At 46.3% G+C, this 20,059-nt stretch overlaps 1 protein-coding gene across 4 annotated transcripts in view; it reads left to right on the top strand.

Moving 5' to 3' along the window:
• LOC119445927 (uncharacterized) overlaps positions 1-19,317 on the top strand; it is a 30,349-nt gene extending 11,032 nt beyond the window's left edge. For all 4 annotated transcript variants that reach the window (XM_037710229.2, XM_049663733.1, XM_037710232.2 and 1 more), the window contains exons 5-7: positions 1,207-1,458; positions 9,542-9,672; positions 14,014-19,317. In XM_037710229.2, the coding sequence (XP_037566157.1) occupies positions 1,207-1,458; positions 9,542-9,672; positions 14,014-14,188 (558 nt within the window). In that variant the 3' untranslated portion in view covers positions 14,189-19,317. The remainder of the gene's footprint in view (positions 1-1,206; positions 1,459-9,541; positions 9,673-14,013) is intronic.
• Positions 19,318-20,059: the final 742 nt, after the last annotated feature.

Genomic DNA, 20,059 nt, shown 5'->3' with positions numbered 1-20,059 from the left:
TTTCACTCGCACATACAGCATACGGCGCGCGGCGACTGCGTTATCGCCCTTGGACTTTATACGGAATATCTATGAGCCAAAACCAATTTTAGGGCCACAACGCATCATAGACACTATCTTTATATAGCAAATACGGATCTCAAGGGCCATACTTTTGCTGGCGGAAATCGAAAATACGTCATAGTTGTCGCCCCCGGCACTTTGGGCGGCCAATGCCATCGTCAAGCCACCAAGCCAAGCGACATGAAAAGTCAAAACGGCCGCTCGGGCCGGCGCGGGGTGGCAGTTCGCAACGTATGATGCGGGAATGGTCCCATAGTTGCGACGCAACAACGGGGTTACCAATGCATTATGTTCTATGGGAGCTGTGCCGGCACCGGCCGAAATTGGCGTAACAGCCAGGAAAACGCAGCCCCCGGGAACGTAACAGTGGGGTTCTACTGTAACGCTATACGACGCTACGACGCCATCGTGACGCTCGCTCTTGTGCGAAACGACACGCGTCCACACATCCGGTACCTGGTGTGACATTCCAAGGATGAGTGCTTCAACGAAAACGGGAAACCGGTGCGCGTTACAATTGAGGGCGCGTTAGAATCGAGTAAATACGGTAAGCGTTCCTTTTTCGAATTTTCGTGCCGAACCTGCATATAGCGAAATCCTCTTTATAACAAAGTTTTCGGGAATTTGTCAATTTCGTTATATCCAGGTTTAACTGTACTATAATAATCCATAATGAAAGTCAGCTGTATTAAAAAAACATGTAATGAAAAAAGTGTTCGAAAATATCGCATCACCGCTCCCAGGATTGTCGTATAGGTCAATATTTCCAATTCTATAATTTTGATATCATAGAAATTATTGCACTTATTGGCGTGTCTCTCTGTCTGCACTAACTTTATGATACTTCTGCTAGGTTAATGTGGTGAGCTAAATGCTGCTCTCCTTGCCACTGTCGTGAGAAAGCATCCTATAGCTTTATTTTATAATGATTCTTTTCATTATCCATCCCTCGTGCCATTTGTCATTGGCTCATGCAGAGCTACTTCCAAATTTTTTAGCAACTTCAGATCGTATATTTTCCCGGTTAGTACATTTTCTTGCGCATCTTTTTCCAAAATGTATTGACGAGGTTCTATTGTGTAATGGATTCTTGCCGCGCAAAATTTGGTGTAATATATGCATTTCATGTGTATGTGCAAACAGGAGCTGGTTCGCGAGTCTGGTGGCGTGCTGTGGGTGGAGCCGGACTACCAGCTGACGAGTGCACCCGACCCACGCCGGGTGGTGGGCCGGGCACTGCGTGAGGGGCTGGCTGCGCCCTGGGCCTCCCAGCCACAACCCACCTCGGCCCTCACCCACTTGGGCATGTTTGAGTTCCTTAGGGCGCCTCGCGAGCACTTCTTCTTCCAGCGCATGGTTGATCCCTCCGTTCTCCTTCTGTTCGACTCACCGCAGGTACGCTCCCCTTCTCCCCTCACCTTCTCTTGGGCCACTTGTGGGGAATAGATTGGTGGCTTGCTGCATTTTTTAAGGCCAGGGAACTCTTTCAAATTAAAGCCCATGACAAGGCCTTACGACCAGCTGTGCTCAGTTCCAGGGACTTTAAAAGCACCGGCCATTGCAAAACACTATCAGTAGTCCAGTTAATGGTGCTTGTAATGTCCTTGATGGTGGGGTCATGCTGTGAAGCTAAAAACTCTCTTACACAACTTCCAAAGTCACCCGAGGCTACATTCTCAATCGATCACTTTCAAAGGTCACACAAAATGAAAAGTACGGTAAACCATTAATATACTCAAGTTCAAGTGGAGGCCGAAATGGCATGTCAAAGGGGTGCAGGTGGGCCACTGAGTTAGCCGAAGCATATGTGTTAGCCTAGCATGGACTACAATAGAAACAAGCGTGTACAGCAGAACCTCGTTGATACGATTCTGCATAATACGTTTTTCGGGATGATACGTTTTCTTTTCGTTTCCCGGCCAACGCCCCGGGGCATAGGAGCAATGTATTTTCAGGCGGTTGATACGATCGCGTTTTCACCTGAAATTGGATTATACGACTGCAAACTCGTATTTCTGAAACTCGTAGCTTTATATTTTCGCGGAGCAGTTAACTCTACAAGAACGAGATGGCGCTTTCGTCTCCTCGCCACGTTGCCTCAGCGATGCACACGAATACGAAACCATTACTGCTTCTATTACCAAGCTGTTGAAAATGCAACTGGGTGTGCGCTAATGCACTGTGCCCGGCCAATTCATACAAAATGTTACATAAAGGGAAGACGTGTGCGGAGTTCGCTGCAAAAATAGTGATTCAATTGAATAGAATCAACCTGTGTCGCCGCGCTACATAATGACTGCCTGTGTTGCCGCCCTTCGCGACCGGATTTCCTCAAGGATAAAAAATATAATTCATCCGCCTGCGCTGTATAGCCAACCTCCAAAGAAAGGACTTCAACTCCGGAACGTCGGCACTTTGGAGTGAGTACTGCTCGTTACAAAATGAAGTAGTGCCACTTACTGGCATACTAAGTTTCACGCACGCTTTCTACACACATCCACCCTTACTCGCACGAAAACTTACGCCCACCCTATCGCCAATGTGTGAGTGAAGAGGCGCACACTTGAATCAATGTGCCGAAGCATTAGTGACGGCGACTACACCGACAAGACACGAATGTTGAAAGCTGAATGTTTCGTGACGGTCCACAGAGTAAGCGAGGGACTAGCGATAATATGTCTTTGCTACGAGCTACCGCAAAGTACCGAACATTTAAATTCCAAGCTTTGTGCACAGCAAGAACAAATTTATCGCAGCAGAGAACACCCGCGAGTGATTACGCTGAAAATAAACAGATAGTGGCCGCACCGAGGAACTTTACTGAGTCAGAAATATGACAAGCCACTGGTTCAAAATGTTTGCCTAATAAAGAACGCAGAGCACACTGATCCCGATTTATTTCATAAGCTGAAAGATTAGACAGCTTGGAATACATTTCTAGCCCCGCTCTTAGTACAAGCACCGTATACGCTGCTCACGCCGTTTCAAGTGTACTAGATTAAATTACATTCCAACGACCCACGAACAACGTGTTACAGGCCGGAGACAATCGCGCGCTGCGCACCAGCGACAGCAAAATGGGCGCCACAAAAGCTGCCGCGAAGCAGGCGTTTCGTGCCGTGGAAGGGATCGTTCCTGGACCGATTTGAATTGCCGCGGGCCCTGGCAGCAAACGAGCTGCGAGCGAAGCAGACCAATGAGCTGCCCCCTTCAGTGATGTGTGCGTGCTCACTCTTTAAAGAAAGACGGGAGTGCGCGCCTCCAGATCGGCCGTGGCACGGGAAACTGGTGCCTTGCGTACCCGCCCTACCGCTATATTCACACTCGTATCGTCTGCTCGCGTCAGCTTTTGCTCGCGCTTGTTTTGGTTGGCTTTTCAGGCGAGATCTTCATGCGGTCACGTGGCTGAATGAAACGCCTCCCCTCGTCCGCCAGTTGTATCGCTGGTTATCACGCTGCTCTACAGTGTTCCTTTGTTTCGGAATTCTTGGCCTCGTGGTACCGTGACCTCCGTAGCAATGTCAAGGAACTTGTTATCTTTCAAATAAACTTGTTTACGGATTTTGAAAAAAAAAAAAAAGAAGTTCAGCGAAAACTGACGAGCTATTTTAAAGTTGCTCAATAAAAGCGTGTTGACTGCAGTTCGTGTGATGTGATGCTGCTCCGCATAACAGGCGTGTTATGCGGAGCAGTATCACTCGACGCCACAGGAAGCTTTGCTAGCGAGTTTGTCACCAAGTAAGCCTGTTTTCTTAGGTTTTGGGGCTTGCTTTGGATGATACATTCTATTTTCTAGTTCCCGCGAAGATCGTATCAACGAGGTTCCACTGTATATGTCAGTTTATTCTTGTGGCATAAACTGATGGCTAGAATCATCGTTTCTCGAGTATGCCTGCAGGTGCATGCAATACCCGGGTTTTATACAGCACTTATCGCTGCATGTGATCAGACGCTCCTAAACAACGACAGAGTTTATTTACTTCATGTTTAAACAGCACGTAAAGACTGCGACAACAAGGAACACGTACACACAGGACCAGTGCTTTGTTCCTTTACGCTGGCATCCAATGATGAGCATCGGGCAAAACTAGAGGCTTACAGCGCTGCGCAAGAATGTAAATAAAAGATTGCAAAGCTAAAAACTCCTTATCTGCACATGTGCAGCTACTTATCCCATACCACAGTTACACCATGCAGCAAGTACCAGAAGCTCGGCACTCCACAGCCGGTTTGGCGCTTTGCCAAGTGGCTGAATGCTCATAGGGCTTTTAAACTGCCACATCAGGTGAGTTACTAGCACACTGCGGGCAGCCAGATGTCTGCCTAATCAGCGAGGTATAATCAGTAAATGTTCATTCAGAACTAAAAATGGTTCATTATATCAATTTCTAGGAAAGTATTGCTTTAGGTAGAACGAGCTTATAATGAGTATACAACCAACTTCTATTAATTTGAACTTGGCGAGACCGATTAAAATGATAGCCAAATTTAGCATGCTCATTAAAGAAGCAGAAAAATGCTCAAGTACACCGCCGCTTCACTTAGCAGTATGTGCTCTATTCTAACATGCCGCCGAATCTAATGCACACCTAGTTTTTATAGGTTCAAATGTAGAAATAATTTTGGAGCTTTTAAATAAAGTGAAAACTTAATGTGCACCCAATTCTTTTCGCAAGAAAAATGTAGCATGTGGGAGGCCACCAAATCTAAACCTAGGTGCAAGATTTCAGCTGTCGTTATCTATTGTTTTGTTAAGTTCATTATATAAAATGTGTTAAGTAACAACCATCGACACACTTGCTTGTAATATTTACTACTTTTCCTCGCCTTCACATACACTACACAAATGCAGAATGTCCGGAATGCCTGTAGCACCTGCAGCTGCACGCTCAAAGATCTCACAAGTGTACGTAGTTGCACGCATCTCTTAATGTTTATTGCATTCAGTTTCATTCCCGCTAGCATCTTGTGTGCTCTAAACTAAATCCGTCTTGTAATCACCAGGTAGCACTGTGAAAGAGACTATGCTAGCATTCACTTTCAGATTTTCAAAATAGCAGTCTTGCACGCCACATTGGCCATCTTAAAGAGGAGATTAAAGAGAGCTCTGGTGTGAGACTCTGTTCTATCTGATGTCGTCTTTTAATTTATTTTATAACTGGGACTACACTGCATTAAACGTGTTACAAACACATACAGTGGAATCTCGATGATACGATCACGGCTAATACGAATTTCCGGATGATACGAATTTTTCTGTGGTCCCGGCCAAGCCCCATTACTTTGCAACGTGCTAGAGAACGGTTGTTACGAATCGATTTTCGACCCGCGTTGGTTGATACGAATAAACGCCGCCCCACAGATGGCCGCGAAATAGAACAGCGCGCAGTCACGCGCTTTCTCCCTTTCTCTTTTGGTGCGGAGGCGCAGACGCGGCGCCGGACAGCGCGGAGGCCACAACTGGGTACGAAGAGTTTGAAGCGGTGGCGCTTTTGTTGCTTTGCTTTTCCTCCATTTCCGCATGCCATCGGCCGGACGGAGTGGCTGCTGTGCTTCGGGCCGCGTTCTTTGTGTTTGCGCCATTTTGCCTAGTCGCAGCAACGATCTCGGCTGATTCGCGCGGCCCTACGCCGAGGCACGGGAGCCTCCGTTGGCGCGTCTTCTGTCGACTGCGTTATCGGTGCCGATGGCACAGGGCGATTGTCTGTTTCGCTGCCGGAGTCACATGGTGCAAGATAGCGCGGCACGCAATCTACGGTGCAAGGTAGCGCAGCACATTCAGTCGGGTGCTCTTCCGCTTCTCCCGCTAATCGCCGTATTTTTCTTGCCGTAGGAGGCTTGCGCTTCCGTATTCCGAAGGCGTGCTTCATCCAAAATTTCTTCTCCAACGAGCGACGATCCACCACTAACCTGGGAGCTCTCAGTAATCCGAATTCTGCATGTCAAGTGAAGACGCCGGCGTGGCTTACGAAGCAGACAACTGCGGTTGCCATCTTGCCCCTGTCACAGCAGCAACCAATGGAGAGACGCCTTTCAGCACGGCAGCCAATCGGAGCGCCGCATTCACCGGAGTGCCCATGTGACTACCTATCCCAGATCCGCGTTTCTTTTGCGTTTGTGCATTTGTTACAAGATGGCGACTACGGACGAATTGAGAAGTGGAACGGCGAAACTTTGAGCTTTCGAACGATACCAAGATGGCGGCACTCGGTGGCGGGAAATGCGAGATATGACTCCGTGAACTGCGGTGATTTTTCGCAATTTAAAGCTGTTTTCTCACCCTGCGCACTGACGAATTAATCTTTTTCGGGCACTTTTAGTGCGTTTTCAGCCAAACCATTTTGATACAGCGTAGATTAAGCGTTGCAGATACCGAAACGCGTGGTTTTCAAAAATCGATTTTTCTCGCGATTTTCGCGATCTGATCCCCGCGTCCCCCCTTAATTTGGCTAGTTTTAATTGCGTTTCGATGATACGAATTTCGGCTAATACGAATATTTTTCGTGACCCGGTGCGATTCGTATCATCGAGATTCCACTGTAATTTGAATTAGGCAGGGTGGGTGCCTGAGCTAATGTAACAGAAGGGTATGCCACATAACGCTTAGTGGACAGGGCCTAATGTACTGGATAGTTCATTAGTTAGGGCAGGAAGCCACCAAGATTTGTGCCTGAACTAATGTATAGGCACCGGGCGGCCGTCGTAAGGCGCCAGCGTCGCGCCGGCGATATGCTGGCGAACAGCGCCGCGAACGGCAGCTGTCAAAGCACTGGCATGTGAAGCAGACGATGGGACGAAGGCGCTCGGTGCTTCCGGTGATTTGGTACTGCGGGTTATAAGGGCTGACGCACCGGTAAACGCATTTTCGTGTGTCTGCTTTTGAGAAAGGTCGTCACTTGTATGAGGCAGATCACATTCGTGGCATCAGGTAGTATATTAAGGGGAGACGCTCCTCAGAAATATTTCTTTTTAAATAATGATGCTGGGTGAATGAAAATTCTACCACTTGTAGAGCTTGATCTCTTCATTTGAAATCTACTTTTAGTTTTAGGATATCTCGATGGTTTCATGTCCTAAGTGCCATGCATAAGTGAGAAGCAGTGCATGTTTGTGCAGCTGCTTGACATAGCAGTTAGCATGATAGAGCAGTGCAAAATTATTTTTCCTATCCCTAACACTCCATTGAGTGCTAATAAGCAAGATAATGTGATTCCCTTTACAGGCAACTTTTTAGGAAAATTTCGTATCTGGTGCTTCATATTCAGTGGCTGGTGCCCGAGTACATTAAAAATTTTCATCCTTAAAAAAATAAAGTGATTGCATTAAATTCTAGATAAGTGCATTCTACATATCCTAAAAATTACGCCCATCAAATATGGTCTTGATTGGAACACAATAAGTACATAAAATGTTGTGCACAAACGCCTTGTTTTGCCCAAAATATGAAGTTGAGAAAAATGCGATTGAAAGTTATAAAAGCTGTTTACTTCTGTTAATTATTATTATTACTTCCCGGGGAGAATGTAATGCGGCAAAGCTAACCTTGGAGAGAAAAAGCTTAGGCCTACCACCTTGCATGAGCCCAATGGCGTGCGACACCGCGGTTTGACGCATCGCACGCTTGACAATGTGTCATATCTGTGCATTTTCTTGCCACCTCGAGTGCTTTAACCGAGTTTATTATACTTTTCCCGATCATTTCTGGCTCTGATTTCATCATATGTGAAATAGGAGAGATCAATGTTGCTGAAACAACTAAAAACACAAAACCTGTTTCTTTAATGAAAATCGCCGTTTTTTGACCCGCCTCTCCCCTTAAGCAGAAAACGAGCGCACATTACGATGCAAATGCACCACGTGAAGGGAGCTCACCGCGGCAAGCTAAGACGTGGAAATCTTGCAGTTATATTCCAGATGTTATTTTGTTTTGCGCTTTAACATTACCGCGTATTTAATCATGAAAATATGCCAATAACACAAAAATTTTGTACAGAAAAAAAGGAGACATACGTCTTCCTTATTCTGTTTCTTGAGCTGCTTCGCCGATAGCACATATGTCAGTAAGTTCCCGTTCTCTGTCCGTTGTAGTTATTTTATCTTTGCAATGCTTCCCCCATTCTTGATTGCTTATAAACTAGCCCAATCTTCAGTCACGGCCCATTTTATATAGCTTAGCGCGACGGGAGCCGTCGGTGGCGGCGAGTGTGAACACGCCACTGCGTTGGCGTTCGCCGTCGATGCACAGCACAGTCGTGTGCCGGACGCAACCAGAGTTGGGAATTGCTAGGAAGGAAAATGTACATTAAATGAAGACTGATACACTGATAAGACGGCAAAATGACTACAAATCTGAGTGTTCGCCTTCGGTGCCCAAGCTCCGGAGCCGTTACACTCTGGAGGCGAAGATAGGCAAGTGGCACCCGATGCTCTTGCGTATGAACGTCTCTTTTATTAACGTTAGAACAACTAGACCATAGCAAATCAGCGTCAGAAATGTACAGTGCCCAGCGATTGAAGCGCTGGCAGCGCGTGGCTGCCACCGTTTTTTTTTTTTTTTGTCTTTTCATGCCACAGGTGAGCGCCGTGGGACCAAATACAGTCATAATGGGTTACGAAGGTTATCGCTTTCACTCTACACCACAATGCATCAGTTTGGTGTCCCCAGCGCTTACAGTCACTGCAAAAAGCGCTGGCGACCATGCGATTCGTGTACCGCGTTTCAATTGCTGAGCGCTGAACGCGCTGTTGCCTACAAACCACACATATACAGACTTTCCACCTGAAAAACGCGATGCAGCGATGAACAACGGTTAAATTTAATGGCCTAACAGGCTTCAGTCATGTTTGATCATACTTGGTTTCACGCCAGCGCCTGCTGCGTGCGGCCCGGCCGCCACATGCCATTACATTCGCGGCGCCATCGGTCCAAATTCATCCCGCGCCCGGTGCCTATTGACTTAGCAGTATATATTTTGCACATCGCCCATTGCAATGCACAGTGGCCATGGCATTCTGCTGTTGAGTACAAGGTCGAGGCTTTTATTCTCTGGTGTGACAGCTGCATTCCGATCGATGTGGAATTTGTAAGGACATGTGGCACTGAGATCGCGGTGCGCTTCGGAGCATCCCAAGTGGGCAAAATTTAAATCGCAAACCCTCCGTTACGGTGCCCTCTGGTGATTTTCGCTCTGCAGCCTGGGGACACAACACCTCACTATGACCTTCGCTTTCAAAAACATATTGCTTTCGAAGTTACCTTCAAACAAACTTCCGGCAGCTGAGAGGAGTGGACCACTCCCCTACGAAAATTTGAAAAATTATGGTGGCTGCTTATGGTGCGGTGCAGTGAGAATGTGCTGGGCCAGAAGGCCCGAGCCTACCAACAAGGCCCGGGTTGGGGTCTTAGTTCCTGTGGGACTAATAAATGTTAGTTCCTCCTCCCACACTAATCGAGACATTGCACTTCTGTGGTGCGCAGGTGCGGGGTCGGCTGATGCTGCCGTGGGTGAGGTGCGCCCTGGTGGCAGACTGCATCACTCCAGTGGGGGCCCAGAGTACGGGCTGTCGCTTTGACAAGAAACCTCTCTACCGGTACTCGGGTTGCCATAGGTAAGTCAAGGCAGCAGGATTTCTACAATGGACACTGAAGAAAAGCGTATGTAACGTGAGCTACATCAGTTCTGGGGTCTCACACGTGCCCTTGGGTCAAAGGAACGACAACACAGTAGTGCAAACAGTCAAAAGGGCATTTATTGCACCTTTCATACACTAAATTCTAATGCATGCTAGCCGAATTACTACGCATAGAACATTCACATGGGCGCGCGACAAATCAAGGAACTCCGACTCACCGCGACCAGATAGCGAGCGAATATGTTCGCCCCGTGCTATGACACCATCGCCTAGTCGTTCACGTGTACAGTCACGCGAACGGTGGCGCGTTCGAACGATCCGTATTCGTCCATACCGGTGCCCTGCTCCTAGCCACGCGAGACGGTTTCGCGAAGTGTGGATCGGCGCAAGCGCGGGACGTCCACATCGCTCACCGATCCCAACCCGAAGAGCAACAGCCTTCTCCCTTTTGTGCCCACGTAACCCCCTGCCGTAGCAGCGCGACACTAGTGCCATCTCTCGTAATACGCTGCAACTCCGTCGTCGTAAAGCTACGCAGCGAAGCCGGAGTACAGGAGACGGGAGCCATGCGGGGAAAACAACATCAGGGGCCAGCGTGAGAGTCGCGCATCCCCTGCACAGTAGAGTAGCACTCTGAGGTAGCGAAAAGGAAAGGGAGAGTTTGGCATGCCAGAAAACCAAGTAAATGTGGAATTTGAGTTAAGACAGCAGGCTTGGAATTTTCGATGCCCTATGATTTATGTTTGAGCTGATGCATTGCCTAGCCAAGGGTACTACTCATTGTCATGCAATGAAAATAAAAACAAAAAAATGGCAGTGAAGTACTGACTGTGATAGCAAGGTGTAGCGTTGCACTTGAACTTCTCGGACGGTGTTCTAACCATATGCAGGTCCGGCTAATGTGGACGTGACATACGCAGGTGCGCCAATATTTCTGGCACCCTTAAAACGCCACGTAGGGCCTATAGTGACATCGCACAGGTGCCACTATGCTGCCCGTTAGGAGCTGCGGCAGTAAAATTACACCACTTTCAGGTTTCAGCACTGATATAGTTTTGCACTTCAATATTTAATTGTCTGAGAACATTTAAGATAAAAGGTGTGCACTGTGAATGTTATGTCTCTAGAAATTGCCAATTTTGCAATCCTTTAAAAACTCTGGGCTATCCTCATGCAGGAGAAAGCCCTCGAGACCTTCTATAACACAGTGCAATTGTTATTCCGATAGCTATCAGTCCAGGAGGCCGCTGGACTCCTGGACTGAGGGGACCACCCACTGCAGAGCAGAGGAGCTACCTACGCTCGCGTGCTCTTTTGATTAAAGTTTATTCTCTACGCCCGCCATTCTCAAAATTCTGAAGAATAATTTAGTCAAGAACATAAGACCTGGTATGAGCAACATTAGCGATTGAATAGTGTAGCAATATAACCTGCACATACGGCAGGGATAAGCCTACAGCATACCTATACCTAAATATATACCTATTATGTGGAGACTACTAGGGAATTTTTACCGATGGCCATGGCAAAAATTCGCTTGGAGTCTCCATATAATTGCTGTCGGAATAATAATTGCACTGTGTTATAGAAGGTCTCTAGGGCTTTCTCCTGCATGAGGATAGCCCAGAGTTTTTAAAGGATTAGGAAATTGGCATTGTGGCTCAGTGCACTCACTGCTGTCGTGGTATGGGCGACAGCTGTCATCAATGTTGTGGCAAGCTTTCAGAATGGCTAGGCGTCTTACAGATATCCTGCTCGTAGGACACTCATTCGTTCTCTTAGCTGAAACATTTTTCTGCACCAAGGCACCATGTGCCGATTTGTCAAGAAATTAAAATAACATCATAATTCAGGCTTGATCAGCTTGAATTTACAACAGAACAACATAGGAAAGGAATGAGGAGGACACACACAACACTGAATTCCAACAACTGCCTGTTTACGTGTCTGTTGTTTACGTTTGTATGTCTTAACGAAGGGACCTTCAAAACGATAGATTCGTATTCGTATGTCACCTTTTCAAGCACAGCCCGCACTAGAAAATACTATCAGCCTGGGGGCAGAATGGAGGTGAAAGCGTGGTTGGCGTAGCCTCATACCGCCGATGTGAAGATATCGTCAACACGGCATGAAACCACTTCTTTCGTCACCGACTCTCAAATTTAACATGAACAATTTTTTTTTCTCATTCAAACTTCTTTTTTCAATTGCCTGATAATTCGGAAAATTTTGCGGCCGCTTCCGGTGTAATATATATTCGCCGGCGGCCATACTTAATTGCATTAAAAATATACATTTCACTATAACGAAAATTCGATATAAGGAATCAAATTGCCGCTTTTACTGACTTCGTTATATTTATATTATGGTTCAGCTGTATACGCACTATCACAGTTTGGTTTTGCAAATAAGAAAAGGTTAACCGCAATAAAGTTTTACTTTGGCTAAATTAATTAGAAGTGATATACAGTGTAGACCGCTTATAACGTAAGTCGCCGGAGTCGCGAATATCTGCACTATAAGGGGTACTGCACTATAATTAAAGCAACAATTTTCAAGGCCTGCACATATGCAAAACATGTGCACCGAGCCGCCACGCGTATGCGACAGTCGAGGAATGCGGCTAGAACGTTTGCATTCAATTTACAGTCGAATCTCGTTAATTCGAACCAAATCACACGGCAGCGCCTCCGACCGGCATTTCTCCGGCACCACCATAGAGTAAAAGCGTAGAAGAGACCCCTCAATGTCGCGCGCGAACAAAACAAAAAAAAAAAAGAAAGAAAAAAAATTCGCCGGAAATTTCACCCCCTCTCAAATGGCAAGGTCGCCGATTCTGTGTTGCGCCCCTTGATGCTTCCTCTACTTTCTAGTCACATGTTGACCTTGCCCGCTGCGGCTATGGCGCAGAGGGAAGCAGCGGCGCTGTCCCAGGCCAGCCAACGAAACTGCCCACGCCGGCAAACGCCCGCTTCCCGATAACGGCAGAAAACGAAACTTCGGGGAGCTGGCGCCGGGCCGGCTGGAGCGGTGGCGCCTGCACGGCGGCGGGCACACGGTGGCAGTCGAAAGTGAGGGAGCTACGAGGGAGGGCGAGGGGAGCCACCGAAGCGGTGGAGTTGACGAGGCGAAATCCGCTTCCCTGCCGCCCTCCTCCCTCACGTTTCACGGTCTCCGCGTGCGCCCTTCGCCGTGTCGTGCAGGCGCCTCCCGTTCGCTGAAGTTTCATTTACTGCCGTTATCGTGAAGCGAGCGTTGGCCGGCGTTGGCAGTTTCGTGGCCCTCGATCGCTATGCGCGCCGTGATATTTCACGACTCGCACTCAAGATTCCGGTTTCAGCCTCACTGGCTGTTCGTTCGCACCACATGCCCTTCTCCTCCACTTCGTCTCTTTCTTCCTCGAGCACTCCTTGGGGCGCCCGTTTGAGGGGAGCGTTCGCCGTCTCCGCTGACTTCCGTGCTCTCAGGCAGCCGCACTGTAACCGGTATTTCGTTTCCCGCAACTGCACTATAAGCGATACTTGTATACATGGAGTGCTATGGGAAAATTAACGGGAGTCTGAAAAGACAGCACTATATCCGGTCCTGCACTATAGGCGGTTATGTTATAAGTGGTCTATACTGTAGCAGTATTACTGTCAAAACAATCTTGACATAACTGCAGGCCTGGTCATTGTCACATTGTCTTAATAAAAGCCTTTAAATAGCAACTAAGCAGACGACAGTTAGCGGATATGATGCAAATCTCAGACCGTGGTCTACAAGATTTTCAGCCCGCCATAGGCACCACCTCATTTCCGAGGTCATGCCGGGAAGCCGCACTAGTTCTCAATGTTCTGTTTTCTACATCATCTCCGGCAAGTAGTAATGGCCGGATTTTTTGCAATTTCAGTATCAAAAAGCATTTTTCTGCAACCTTCTTGCAAAACATGCACTCGTATTTCACACGTGAAATATCTGCACTATCTAAAACTACGCACTTTACAGTTGGCCTTAAACCCTGTTGCTGATGAGCCAACTCGTCGTGACAAAGGTTGCGCTACCTTGGCAATTTTGACACATTCATAAAAAATACACAATGTCTTTTGCTACTTTTTTTACAGAATTTCTTTTGCTATTTTTTTTTTCAACAAGACCAGCAAAAGCTCTATAAGCATTCCTCATATTATATTTCTAGAAAAAAATAACGAAATAAATGCACTGTTTTATAAAAAACAGCATTTCTCACAATTTTTATTTTTTTTTTCTCCTGGCACTTGTTAGTTAAATGCACACGGATGCACCTGCTGATCACTACGTTGCACTTTCCTCACTCAGGTATGATGTATCGGCTCTAAACATTATCCTGGGCCTGCTCTACGAGAACAACCGGCAGCCGTACGTCTTTCAAGACGAGGACCATTTCTTTCGGAGGATCGTAGACGGCAGCGACATGCCGCTGTCGGGTCAGCCCGAGGTCAACAGCACGGCCAATCGCTCGACCACCCGATGATGGTGGCACACTCGTCCTTCAAGCGCTGGACAATTTTGCGCGCACCTTGCTGCTGCTGCTGCTGCTGCCTCTGCTGCCATGACAAATTGCGGCACAGTCGGCAGTCCTCCTCCGCTTCTGTGCGCAAGTGCTGTTACCCGCCTTTTAGCCAGCACTGAGTTTGTCTTCTCGAGTCGTTTCTTCCATATTGCTGAGGCTCCCGAAAATGCTTGCAGGCTAGAACATTCGGATCTTAAATTCTAGGGATGCACATGGCAATCGATGCGGGTTGAGGCTAGCATTGAGAAAAGATAGTATGTGGAGTGCAGTGGTTGCACCATCCTTGGCCCCCCACATTGATTGTCATTGGTCGAGAGCGGTGATCTAACGGTGTTTCGCCAGTGAAATTTCATTATTCTCTTTTGGCTTCCATTGCCTGACTGTGTAGGAGCTGCTTGGTCACGTTGAGGCCACCTTGCAGCAATTGTCCTGCGTCCTGCTTCTCCATTTGCTGCCTGTCATACTTTGTTTTGACAGGAGATGTGTGACTGCGTGCCTAAGATGCACGCTCATTCAGTGGTGAGTGTGCTCTCCATCAGCCCAGAGGAAACGAGCACAGGCCAGATGCCAGATGGCTGCACTGGCCATATTAGAAACTGGACATTTTGAAAATTTCGTGTCAGTCTCCCCGACGTCCAGCCTTCGCTAGTATCATTTTCACACACCTTGGGAGAAGTACGTGCTTTAGCTGTTTTAAAAAAAATTCAAATTGAGTTCAAAATCTGTAATCCAGGTGCTGCTTTTGCATGGATTTCTTTTGTTCAGCGAGGAAATTTTGCGAACTGCAGTGTTTTTGGCGCTGGGTGCTCCGTGAGCCGATCTGGTGATGGACACATTTGCCGCTGCCCAAATCCTTTATTTTTGTTGCATGTAGTGGAGTCTTTTTGTTTTATTTAACAGCTTAAGAACAACATGGCTAGCACGGACAATATGCTGTTTAGTGTTGTAAGCTGTCTCGCGACTCTGATGGAGCGTACTGTGTGTTGTTTTTGTTTCTGTTGAAGTTTGAACATGCAGTTGTTATTGTTTTTAAAAAAAAAGTCTTCTTGGCTTTCTATCTGTGTGCCAATGCTAAAGTTGCATGTGGTGACTGCCACCATTACCTTTAGCACCACCAGATTGCATGAGAGCTGAATGCACGCTTCCATTACAAGTGCTAATTGGTGCACGGTGGTAATGCTTTAACCGGGGAAATGAAGGCTATCAGAAGCTCTGAGAACCAGGCGTGACTTAGCCGTTACAAAGAACAAAACGCTACTGAGCACTTCCATTTAAACTACCATTTCAAATGTTTGCAGCTAACTAGGTTCTTGCCAATTACAGCCAGATTGGTTGTACCTGGACGAGTCTTTCAGCAAAGCAGCTTCATCCATTGTTTTGGTGAATGTGACATCGTCAACATCGAGGCAGCCAACAACGATATTTAGCGTGATTTGTTGCAAGTGTGAAGGGTAATCAACGGTGTGGTGGTTTGGAATAGACGACTTAAGTTGGTCGTCGTTACGCACCCTTCTGCTGTTGTAGGCACAGTGTGCATGTTCTCATTTTGCGAGGAACAAATCGCCAACTCTGGCCAGCTTGCAGGGGCATCCCGAGAGCCTCGTATGTCGACATGTGTGGTCTCCTTTTTTGGTGGCAACGTAGCAGTTTGACGATCAAAACGGGGTCAACAAACAGTTAGAGCTTTGTTCGATAATCTAGTAGGGATAAGAAAAACCCTGGCTACTGGCATTGCAGAAGCAGCGGAACTTTTTATGTACATTAGTCAGCCGTATCGTCACTCTAGTTTACCGACATATGTAGGTTGTTTGCACATGCAGTTCTTGTGTTTTTGAGCCATACGTTAGTTTTAGCAACCTGCCGGAATGCAGTGCCAGGCTAGTCAGTGCAACCTTGATTGCACAAAATTACCCATCTTGCCTCCCCTTTCAGTGTTCTCTGCTGTCCCCCATTTTCTTTCACGTCGTGTTCTTTTCTTAGATGTGTTCATTTTGTATTTCGTGCAGTTGTTTTGCCCCACTGTACAAGACCCGGATCCGCATTCTGGAACGATTTCCCGATAAGATACCGCTTTCAGTTTGCGTGGCCAAATTGGCCAATAAAAAAGAAAATCAGGGGGGGGGGGGGCATAGTGCTTCCTTCTCGCGTTATTCTTCCATTTGCTCCATTTCCATCTGATTTCACATGATGGCCAACAACAAGCGTGGCAATGTCGGGGTATCCGTCAGGTAAACACGCAGGAATTGCTTTTGGGAGTTGCATCAGTTGAAACCGAAAATATAGCCAAGAGGTGATCGTTCCAGAATACCACCCCTGCACTATCACTTGCTGCTGCATGCTTCAGTGCATGTGCACACATATTTCATGCTGTCTGTTGAACAAACGGATCACATTTAGTTTCATTTACGCAGATGATTACAAGAGTATATAGGCTACGTTGTGTTCATTCAAGGTCCCCCCCACCCAATAAACTTTTTTTTTCATTGTTCTTTAGGGGCTGTGTGCATGTTATAGCAATACCCTATCTATATATTTGTGCTGCTTCCAAAGCGAGTTTGGTCAGTGGTTATAAAGTGTATTATGATGTATTTCCTTTTTTTTGATACTGCAGAAGCATGCAGTGTTCCCACATTGCATTCCAATTCATTTGTTTGAATTGGCCCTAGCTTGCAAGTGAAAGTAGCAACTGCTTGCCTCCTGAGGAGCGGACCTTCGGAGCCAGTATTGGTTATATATGTCTGGTTCCTCCGTGCTAGCACTTGGGATACTCGACAAACATTTACTGTTTGAATGTCTGCCGTCATTTGAGGCATGGGAATTTTCATTTAACCTTTAGGGCTGTCGCTTCCAGTATGCGTCACTTTACTAAATCGGCAGATGAGGCTGCAGCAAAAGAAGTTAGTGAGTCGGCATACTCGTTAATTCACATTATTTTCATATCCCCATGTTGTTGTTGTTAAAGGGACACTAAAGGGACACCCTGTTAAGCCATGTTAGTGAGTTATGCTCCTACAATCGAAAAATGGCCATTCTTATTATGAACAGAGGCTTGCTAATCCAGTAAAGATGCAAAAACGAAAAGTACCAGTGACGCCGCAGCCTTGAAGTTCTCGTACCTATTGATTTTGACAGCATCTACGTGGCCGCGTTGAAATTATTTTTATAAAGGACCACATGGCACTTTAAATGAGCCAAAGACTCTAGCAATTTTCAAGAACTTTCTAGCGCCTAAAAGGTGCAACCAAGAGAAAATACTTTGAAATCTGAGATGTTGCACTGACTTACTGTGGCTGAAATTTCGGTGCAAACTTCATAAAGGGCACGCTGGACTTAAATTTGCTCCCATAATAATGAGCAAATTTACACAAAGGTTTACCAGACAGTACTAATTTAGTATTGCTCTTTGAAGGGACACGTCGGAGATTTTTTTTTAATCATGTCCATGGAGTTATTTCTCAAGACCTTGCCGTGCCTCCTGTCATGTGTAAGATAGTTCAATCAGTATTCAGATCCAGAACTAATTTCAGTTGAGCAGAAAAAAAAGAGGAAAGCGCCAAATTGTCACAGGGCCGTGTAGCTGAGACTGCTGCTAACAAAGGATGTTAGTGGAGACATTAAATCAGATGCACACTGAGGCTCTTCCACACAAAGGCTCTTCCACCAAAGAAAGCTTTCTTTTTATGCTAGCGACTTCCCTTCATTTAACCTCGATGGTACGTTGAAAATAGGCTCAGATTATCTTGTGCTCAAATATAGGTACATGCAAAAGGTGATGGGTACCTCTAGGGAGTTTTCAAACAATGTCGCAGGCAGGCCAAGTTACCTGGTTTCAGAATATGAAACGTGACCAATTTCACAATACGACCCAACCTTAGGTCCGCTGGTCAGCTGAACATGATGTTGATTTCATCTCGCTGTCAGAGTTTGCAAGCAGTTGCCGCTTGAGGAACACATGGGTTGTCTGTTCTGGAGGTTTGCCCCTGGAAGATGGGAGGATGAATCTTGTCAACCACTGGAACATCCATCCTGGGGGGCATACATTCCACTTTAGTCAGCAATGCAAGCTGTGTCTGTGATCTTGGTTATATCATTTTTATCTTCCACATTTTTCCATGTGTCCTGTCTGCTGAATTCTTTTGTTTGTTTTAATGGTAGTTCAAAGCAATATATAACGTTTTGCACACACATAGTTAATTACCAGCCATAATACAGAAAGCTGAGCGTGGAAGTTGCACCATATAGCCTGTGCGAGCAATTGCAGCTGTCCTGCACTTGCCGTATTCACTTAATGAATTAAGCAAGGGCAAGTCTGTTTTTATGACACAATGTTCAAAGTCCTGAAGTAAACGATTTTCGTCGGGGCCTAAAATGGCCTGCAATTTGCAAAGAGTCTCGCGAATAATTCACACTTGCGTCACTATACACATTCAGTCCTTGCCTTTATTGCAAAATTTAGGCGCACGCAAGCGTCTCTGAAGCTAAATATTGGGATAATAACGTTGATCTTGCAAATAAGAACTTGTTCAGTAAGTAAACAAAAGGATATTGCCAGTAAACTGTCCAAGCTGTATTGAATTCAGTTTCTCAAGTGTAACGGCAATTATTTTTTACAGAAAGGCTGTTTCGATTGCCTGAAATGAAATAACACTTGAGCTTGTAACACTGCATTACAGCGCATTTGATGTAGCTCATGCTTGCAAGGTGGACGGGTAGTGCGTGCAACTAAGGCAAAAAAAAAAAAAGTTGCACCGCTCCACTTTTGTTGACAAGCTCGCTTTGCCAGCACGCCACCGAACGATAGTTTCTAGTGCATCAAGGGCTATGCATGCGAGTTTTGTGTACTGTGATGCTTGGCTGGCATGCACATTTGCCGCAACAAAGTGTCTTGAAAAGTTACTCTCACTGACGTGTAGTGAGATGTTGGCTCGGCTTGAATAAGTGGCTGTGGTACTCTGCAGTTCTTTGACTGCGCCGGATGCAGTATGCACAAGACAATGACGAGCTAGGCTTTTATACTCACACAAACGTCTTTTTGGATAGGATGTGCGCGGCAGAGTTTTTTCTTTAATAAAGATTTTTTTAACTCAACACTCCGGCTTCAATCTTTCGTGCATCACTGGTTACACTTGCTAACCTATGGTATTGTGTCGCGTCAGTTAAGTTACGAGCCTCACATACAGTGATCTGCGTTTCTATTCTGAGAAGTTTGAAAGAGGATTGTGACCTTGCGGCTGCTTTGTTTTCACTCCAATTAAGCAAAGAAACGCACGTATTTGTCCATGTTGTTTGATAAAACGATTGGCATAGTTGTTCGCCTGTTTTTTTTTTCAATATCTTTAGTTGCTGAGAAGCAGAAGAATCTCTCCATATCTATAGCTTTGTTTACATGAACCTTACGCGAGTGGTCGAGTCTGGAGTCTAGTTTCTCGAACCGACAGCGTTCACATGCATCTTGCCAAGTGTGTCGGGCATTTCAATCCACCCCCTTGCAGTTGATGGAACTCTGCTCGATGCTCGCTCGGCCCAACCTGCTAGCATTTACATGAACCCGATGACCGGTTATTGTCCCAATAAGCTGGCTCGACCTGCCTTTGTCGAGTCCATGTAAACGTAGCTTATGTGGTGGCTGGCTTCTCCGATTGTGAGGGCTGCAAAAAGTGTGATTTTTCATTTCATAAAGGTGCCAGATGGCTAAAAAATGACTTCTTGCTGTGAAACTTGATGAAAAAAGTGCTAAATCACAAAATCTTTGAAGGTTGGAATGAAAATGCCTGTTGTGGTATATAGTTGCAGCCAGAGTGACCTTTCCAATGAATTACTGTGCTGGCTCAG

The sequence above is a fragment of the Dermacentor silvarum genome, chromosome 3 (assembly GCF_013339745.2).
Source record: "Dermacentor silvarum isolate Dsil-2018 chromosome 3, BIME_Dsil_1.4, whole genome shotgun sequence".
Taxonomy (NCBI): domain Eukaryota; kingdom Metazoa; phylum Arthropoda; class Arachnida; order Ixodida; family Ixodidae; genus Dermacentor; species Dermacentor silvarum.
Note: the sequence above shows the minus strand (reverse complement) of the source record. Positions and strands in the feature narration are given on the sequence as shown.